This window comes from Alligator sinensis, unplaced genomic scaffold, assembly GCF_000455745.1.
Source record: "Alligator sinensis unplaced genomic scaffold, ASM45574v1 scaffold505_1, whole genome shotgun sequence".
NCBI classification, from domain to species: Eukaryota; Metazoa; Chordata; order Crocodylia; family Alligatoridae; genus Alligator; species Alligator sinensis.
The window spans coordinates 1,155,955-1,164,511 of record NW_005841940.1 but is presented as its reverse complement, the minus strand read 5'-3'; the positions used below and the strand labels follow the sequence as shown (position 1 = coordinate 1,164,511).

Genomic DNA, 8,557 nt, shown 5'->3' with positions numbered 1-8,557 from the left:
TGAAACAGTCCTGGCCCCAGAGTAAGAAACCTGTAGAACTCCACCCAAAAAGAGCTAAAGGCCTGAAGTTCAGCACTGTAGTAGCAAACTGGAGCTGAGACTCCAAGAAGGAACAGTGCTTTGGCTAGTCCAGTACAAAGCCAGTGCTGTGTCAGATGCAAGGACAGATATCTGAACCATACCCAGAGAGAAAACAAAAGCTTTGCACAACCACAGCCTCTAATACAGGGAAAGGAAAAATTACCTACATACCATAGATGTCAAAATCCCACATTTCACAGCTCATCTGGATAAAGATATAAACCATGGCTGAAGTTGAGCGGAACACCACCTGCAAAGAGGTGAAAGGTGGTATTATCAGTATATGCATGCTCAGTGAAAGCTTTAAGTTATTTTCTACAAGGAAATGGTTTCAGATCCCAAGCAGTAACCTCCTAACATTCTCTAACACCACAGCTGACTGTAAAGTTACCTAAAACTGTGCTTACTAGATTGTGTCATACTTTCTTCTCAAAGGTTCTTGTGTTTCAAAAACGTGTACAAATCTTAAGACCCTTCAACCCAGTTCATTGCCAGTGCTAACGGTTTGCTTTCTGGAACTGGCTACTGTTCTCTACAACATTCATTGCCATCTAGAAGAGTCCCCGTTAACCTGCACATGAGCAATAATCAACATGATCAAGACATGAACGTGGAATTGAAGGATCTATCAATGTACAGGACAGCACAATAGCCTCTGTTTTCTTCTAAGTTTATATTTCATCTTTCACATTATTATATCCTTCAGATAAAAAAAACAAAACTGGGGAACGAAAACTTTTTAACCACAAGAGCCCTGGACAAAGAACCTGCCAAACATCAGGGAGGATCAAATAAAGAAGATCCTAATATCATACAGTAACTTGTTAATGGTGTTAAACACCAATGTTGTTTGCCATAGGGTTACCAAAGGTGCAGTGATTGGACACCCTTGTTTCAGAGGCCCTGAAGAGAGAAAAAGCCAAAACAGAGAGAGACTTTATAAAGATCTTACCCGTGTATCCTCACTGATGTACCCACATGTGACCTTCTCACTCTTAACCCACAGCTCACCAGCTTGTGCCCTACAAACAAACCAATTCAAACACAAAAATAACTTGTTTTAAAGAAAGTGGTTATGGAAATCAGAGAATTGAACCGTGTGTGTCCTAGCTGGAGACAAAACAAACACTGCATCCTGGTGGGACAGAAGTACAGCCACAGAAATGCATTTCAGTAAAAATCTGTCTACATAAAAATATTTTAAATAGCTACCATTTGGCACCAGTGCCAAAATGCTTCCCACTGAATCGCTCTCCCTGTTAGTCCTGCTACGACATCAACACCAACCTAAGAAGTCCTTGTTTTGTACCCTCTTACTAAACCCCTTGCCACAATAGTATTTAGCTGTCAGCAAGTACCAGCAACTAACCAAATGGCATTCACCAAAGCCAACATGTGGATTTGTCCCATCACTAATTCCCACCACTTTAATTGGACTCAGTCACCCAATAACAGGAGACATCTTAAATGTGGAGCTTTAATATCTGTCACATGCTTCTCAGAATGCCTAAAAACAGGTTTATGCTTTTATCAGGCATGATTCATTCCGTTTAAATCCCAGCTCAAGACTGTGTGTGTGATATGACCACACAAAAATTAAGCCACTGGGCTAAGGCCAAAACACAGAGACCCAATGAAAATTCAACCCTGGTAAAAGATCACAGTATAATTATGAGAAATATGATTTATTACAGCTCTCTTGAAGCAGAAAGCAATCAAGACCATTTCAGACACAGGTGCAGTTATGTAATGAGCACCAGTAATGCCCAACCAGACCATTTCCTCATTTCCCTCACCCATCAGAGACTGATTTTGAATAGTAATCCCTCTTAAAAGGACTTCCCAGGCCAACCATGCTTTGGGTTCTACAGTGGTCACGAGAATAATACTCACACTCCCCAGGCCCATATCAAGAAAGCAGCATACTCAGTCCCAAAAGAAAGCTTAAACCAATAGCACTTGATTATACAAAAACAGCAGTGACAATCTCCAGAGGAAGGAGCATTCTCTTGTTGCTGGCAAGTTTGGCTCTAACATATGAAGTAAAGAGGCAGGTGATCAGGGAAGCAAACTGGGAGGAAAAGGATACTTGAGGCTCTCAGATGGTGAAGGGGAACCATAGAAATCAGAGAGATGTAGGGATGGAAGGGACATCTAGAAGTCATCTAATTCAACCTGATGCAGGATTAACCCTATCCAAACCATCCCATATAGCCATAATATAAACTCTACATTAGACTACCCACAACCCTGATAACACAAGATGTAACACCTTAGACTGCCACAGGTAAAGCAAAGCCAATGTCCTGCTACTATAAAAGGCTGTTAATATATGATGCTTTCCCTTCAAGTATTTGAAGAACGTGTTATTATATCCCCTTAGTAAGCCTCTTTTCCACAAACTGAACATGCCTAACTCCTTTAGCTTCTACTCATACGACTTGCTTTCCAAGCCCTTTATCACCTGACTCTGTACCTTAAATTCTTCATGTCCTTTTTTGAAATGTGGGAGCCCAGAACAGCATTCAGTACTCTAGATGAGACCTAATCAGTGCCAAGTAGAGAGGCAACATCACCTCCCTTGGTTTGCACATAATGCTTCTATTGATGCATCCCAAAACTGCATTTGCAGGGAAAAAAACGCATACTCAAGATTATTCAGAGAACTGGAGTTCGTAAAATATACTTTCCATCTGTTCTCACATTGAGTGTGTTGAGCTCACTTCACTGATCTAATATCACCAGCATTAATACAGCTAAGTGTTCTGTAACTGAGTTCAAAAGCTAGAGGCAGCAGATTTCTCCCTTGACATTTTCACATTGACTGATATAGCTGTAAGTGTTAAAATCCTAGGTATAAAAATCCCCAAAGCATTTCTTTTTACAGTTATTTGTTAAGTGAGATCTCTCTGCACATATAAGCGCTTCCATACATAGATACAATGAATAAATCAGAACAGTGAAATACTCACCGTATCCCAGCAAACTCCACCTTTTGAGTGATATAGGCACATGTGCTGACCTACAAAAGAGAATTTCAGAGGTCAGGAAAAAGGAAAATCACTCAAAGCAATGAGAATGACCTGCAGATACAGTCATCAGAACATACTGCCCCCACACCATTCTCCTAAAAAACTGGAGAGCATTTTACATGTTTCCAACTAACATCTAAACCTCCACAAAATCCTCCTAGAGCTTGGGAAGGCCACTGGAAATAGTTTAATAACAAGAGAAAAGATCAAGTGAGCAAGGGAAAAGGCAGATAATTTGTCTGGTCTACAGTTCACCACACTGGATAATAGCCACACTCTTGAGATTCTGAAATGGGAGAATTTGAGGCAGTTGTCCAACAAGTGGTAATATCATGAAGCAAAGTTATTTTAGTAGATTTTTACATGACATGCACTCAGATTCAATCTCTCCTAAATGTTCAATCAAAAGAATACACAATGTGATCAGCGGCACTTAAGAGTGCAGGTAATCAGCGCTCCATTACAATGAGCATTATTTCCAGAAAAAGACAAGGAAAAACTTAACTCATAACTGCAACATTCTTACATATAGCTCCATTTCAAGTCACAAGGCAAAGAAACAGATTGCTTACAAGCCCTTGCCTTAGCCTTTTCATCCATTCTCTGTAGCTTGGTCCATTTGCACACTAACTAACATTACATGTTCCTTAATAGTAAGAAAAGGCAAAATACTTTTGCCAACCCATACATTAGAACAAGTATAGGGTTTACCAAGCTCTTCTTCAGTCGCCACATATCCCCACGCCCAATGTACTGATCCTTAAAGGTAAGCTCCACCAGGTCAAGGGTCACGTCCTGGAAAACAGAGATGAAGAAAACATGTACTGATGTGCATTTACAGTGCATTACCTTCTATGGTCACCTATATTTGTGCCTGACACCTGCTCTGACACATGTTAATTAGCACACATCAGAGCAGACTCGATTAATCGAGCCTGGTGGAATGTGCTAATTAGCAGCCTTGGTGTTATGTGTATCCAGTGTTTCCATGCTTCAGAATGAAAATGGGGGTGCTTTAACTAAAGATCATTGAACAAGCTTCAGTTAAAGCACCCCCGCCACCATTTTTAAAAGCAGGACACTAAATACACAAGACGCTCCTGAAAGCCGCTCTAATTAAAGCACCCTCCTCCCCCCACCCCGAAGCACATGTAAAGATGCCCTAACATGTTCTAGTCTTGGTCAAATGTTACATAAAAAGTCTTTTTAAAGGTCTTAAAAGATAAAGAACGCTCTCAAACCTTCCCTCTTGTTATAAAATCTCTAGGGAAACTCACATGGCTTGTACAACTGAAAATGACAGGCTGGCATATTCCATAGTTTAGTGAACTTCAGAGTAAAGATTTGAAGACCCTGCCTTTTCCCACTCACCCCAGTGCTGACTTCAAGCACAAATGAAAATGCTTTTTTATGAAACAAATATTTCTGTTTTGATGCCAGAACAAACATGGAGGCATCAAAATTCCCATTTGTACTATGAAGCGAGGCAGATGGAAATACTGTTACCAAAGCTTTCATCATGTACACACCTTCGGGTCAACAACATTCACATGGACATCCTGGTATGGTCTCAGTCGGAATACCTGAGCAACAGTCTGATCCACACTTATAGTTTCTACCACAGAGAAAAGAAAGAAGGAGGATTAGAGAAAGACAGGGCCCAAAATATTCTAAGTTGGCTTCATCCTATTTCCCACCACAAAGTGCCAAAATATAAAAGGGACTTTATGTAGGGCTACCACGGGATACAAAGTCTAGAGAGAGCATCAACATCTCTCAATAATGTTCTGAATAAGATTCAGGCTCTTATCTTTAGGGACAGTTAAAAGCTAGGATAAAAGATAATTTTCTTTAGACTTTCAGAGGGCGGCAACAAGAACAGATGGAGAAAACCAAGCCATCAAGAAAACAGATAGAAAACGTTATAGACAACAGGAGATAATTTCTTTAAATGGTTTTCCTGCATTATCAAGCCAACAGGCCGCTTTAAATTGGCTATTCTTTTTCCAAAGTAATATCCACTTTTCAACTAGAAAACATGTTTTTTTTACAATGAGAAACATCATCTTTCTACTCCTCTATAGACAAAGCACTAATCTTTTTGTGAAGTTAAAATACCTGTCATTTTTTACCTTTATTTAATCCATCCTCTACTATAGCCCCAATGACAGAATCTTCTTTATTACTTTAATATAGAGAACATTGAGGTCTAAAGCCTTACCTTTCTGCAAATCTTCCTTTAAAGACTTCACTTGCAGCAGCAGGGGGCTTTAATATAAGAGTGAGAAAGTAAAGAGATGAATATGGGGAAACAGCTGCCTAACTTGCTCTCATTGAAAGCATCTGAAACTCCCCACCACAACAAAGCCACCATAGGAGCACTGTGCAGGGGATAAGGTATAGCATTTACTATGCTAACTAGCAGAAATGGTACTCAACTTCAAAGAGAAAACAACTAGCTATCCCTGCTCTTCAACCTCATCACCCTTGCTCTCTACTCTATACAAGCTAGATATTATTGTACAGACCTATTCCCCATCTCTCACAGAAGTAGAAAACAGATGCAAGGTAACATCAGCTACATGAAGAATATAAAGGCCTGGAAGCTTTTTCATGTTCAGCTGTGATCCTTACTGGGTGCAGTTGGCAAACTGCAGTACCAAATGTATGCGAAACAGTCCTGATTTCAGGAAAGGCCAACTGATCTCACAATCACAGAAAAGTAGCACTGAGGAACCTAAGGAGGTCATCTACTCAAAACCCATGCTCAAGGCAGAATCTTCCCTGTCTAAACCATGCCAGACAAGCGTTTGCCTAAGCCAGTAATGTTAAACATAGGGCCCATCGGCTGGATCCTGCAGACCAGCCCAGTGATGCTAATCCAGCCAGTGGAGTGGGATGAGCCTGACACCCCTGGTCTAAGCCACTCTTCTAAGAGATTCCACAACTTCTCCACATAACCTGTTCCAATGCTTAACCACCATCACAGTGAAAAAGTTCTTCCTAATATCCAACCTAAATTTCCCTTGCTGTAATTTAAGACTGTTACCTCTTATTCTGTCCTCTGTAGCCAAAGAATAGTCTATAACCATCTTTTTTATAGCCACCCTTCAGGTGTTTGAAAACTATTATCAAATTATCCCTCAGTCTTCTCTTCTCCAGTCTAAATAGTCTCAGTTCTTCCAACCTTTTTGCATAAGTCATATTTCCTAGACTTTTTTGTTGTTCTCCGCTGTGCTCTTTCCAATTTGTCCACATCTTTCTTGAAGTGTGGTGGCCAAAACTGGACACACTACTCCAGGTGATGCCTCATCAGTACTGAATACAGTAGAAGAATTATATCCCTTGACTTGCAAGTGATGTTCCTGTTACAAAGTCCAGTATGCTACTGGTTTTTTTTTCTTTTTTGCAATAAAAGCATACTGTTAGCTCATATTCAGCTTACAGTCCACTGCAGAGATGCTCAAAGCCTAGCCCATGAGCCATATACAGGCCTTGGTGTCAAGTCATCTGGCCCGTGGGGCTCCCCATGGGTCTCCCCACAGGCCCAGAAATTTGGCAGTGGGGACTGGTAGTACTGCTCCCCTGCTGCCAAATTTCTAGATGGTTAGGAACCCCGTGGGCCAGAAAGCATGGTACTGTGACATGTGGGGATGACATGGAGCACTGACATGGAGCACTGTGACATGTGGGGATGACAGTGCAGTGGCATGGAGCCCTAGGGATCAGCACCATGCCACTCATCTGCTCTGTGTGGCCAAAAGATTGAGCACCATTGGTCCACTATAATTCCCAGTCCTTTAGTGCCACGCTGCAGCCTAGCCAGTCATTCCCCAATCTATATTTGTGCATCTGACTGTTCCTTCCTTAGTGCAGGATGTTGCACTTGTTCTTACTGAATTTCATTTAATTTTAGACCATTTCAAAAAGTGATCAAGTCACTCCTGATCAAGTCACTGCTTTGTTTTCTTCCAGACAGGAAACAATAGCCCTGTCCTTGTCCAAATTACAAATACCCACAGGAACTTTGATCTACAAGTCATTACCAGAGTTGCCAAGTCTCATGAGAAAAAAAAGCAGCACTGCTTTTAAAAACAAGCTCAAAGCATGCCCAACCCATTTCAAAGAGAGGGGAGTGGAGGTGCTTATCAGCCCGTGACTCTCAAAAAACTAAAGCAACTTTAAAAAAAAACAAGCCCAATTCCACTTATAAGCAGTCTTGGCAACACTGGTCATTACACACAAAAGGGATACAAAAGTTAATCTTCTGGGTGCTCTCGCTCCCCTTGGCTGGTCTGATATTAGCTGGGAAAAAGTTTACCTGTACTCATCATTGGGGTGTGCAATCTCCACCACATCTCCCAGTTTGATCTGAAGAAACACTTTGGGGTTCACCACCAGTTCATCATCTGAAAGATAAGCACAGCAAATCACTGAACCAGTCTGCAGCTAACAGAGATAAATTAACCACAAGTCCTTGTATATTTAAGTATATTGGACAGCACTACATTAATTTTTGCTAAATTGTTGTTTATTTTCTATAGCTCCTCTGGCCAGACTGAAATGGCACAATAATTTTGGGATCAGACACCCTTTCATTCTCTCAGATCACAGGATTGTCAAACACTCCATGTTCTTAAGAGAAAAAAATGCATCAGATAAGTATCCTGAATTTTCATGTTCCTTGTTTCTCTCCTTTGGCAGAAAGGCAGGAAATTTTAAATGACTGGTTAACATAGCTTAATTAATATATTATGATTTTGAACCCAATGTGACAGTGGAAACCAAAACCCAGAACCTGGACAACTCAACAGTCGAGTCTCCAAAAAGCACATTCATTAAACTGTTTTCTAAATCCCGCTTGAGTTCTGGACTATCAAATGGTTATGATTTATCAAGGGAGGACAGAGAGATGTCTGGTCAAAATTTTCTTGGTAACATCAAAACACTTTGTCTGGCCAGTAGGACATTTTTGGAAAAATGAAAATCTATTCACATGCAACAAGAACAAAATGCACCACCTGACACAGAGCTCCTTGCTCCTGCCAAAAAGTCTCACACACCCTAAGCCCACACACTTCCACACTCAGCAGTAATATTATGTCTCTGTTCTCTCTGACCATTCTGTGGCTAAATCAGAAGGATGGTGAAAAAGAACAAAAATTATTAAACGAAAGCAGAAGAATTGGAATAAAATCAGCTTCTTTTACAGAAGACAATCCTTTCACTGTAGTCTGAAACTAAACGGGCTTTAATTTGTATTCTGCTATAAAAGGACTTTCCACCTTTTGCTTTGTAACTCCTCAGATTACATCAAGGTTTTTTTGCCTACCATTTTGTTTGAAATATCAGCATAAATGGAAAACAGCTTTACCTTCACCTGAGCAATATTATTGTAGACTTGCAATAAATATGTAACTAGTAGCTCCTATAACACATTTGGT

At 40.5% G+C, this 8,557-nt stretch overlaps 1 protein-coding gene across 10 annotated transcripts in view; it reads right to left on the bottom strand.

Annotated features, from left to right (window-relative positions):
- DEPDC5 (DEP domain containing 5) overlaps positions 1 to 8,557 on the bottom strand; it is an 85,163-nt gene that overhangs the window by 76,393 nt on the left and 213 nt on the right. For all 10 annotated transcript variants that reach the window (XM_025199281.1, XM_025199280.1, XM_014518133.2 and 7 more), the window contains exons 2-8: positions 7,435 to 7,522; positions 5,335 to 5,381; positions 4,643 to 4,728; positions 3,825 to 3,908; positions 3,054 to 3,103; positions 1,034 to 1,103; positions 253 to 331 (exon numbers count right to left, since the gene is read on the bottom strand). In XM_025199281.1, coding sequence (XP_025055066.1) covers positions 253 to 331; positions 1,034 to 1,103; positions 3,054 to 3,103; positions 3,825 to 3,908; positions 4,643 to 4,728; positions 5,335 to 5,381; positions 7,435 to 7,522 — 504 coding nt within the window. The remainder of the gene's footprint in view (positions 1 to 252; positions 332 to 1,033; positions 1,104 to 3,053; positions 3,104 to 3,824; positions 3,909 to 4,642; positions 4,729 to 5,334; positions 5,382 to 7,434; positions 7,523 to 8,557) is intronic.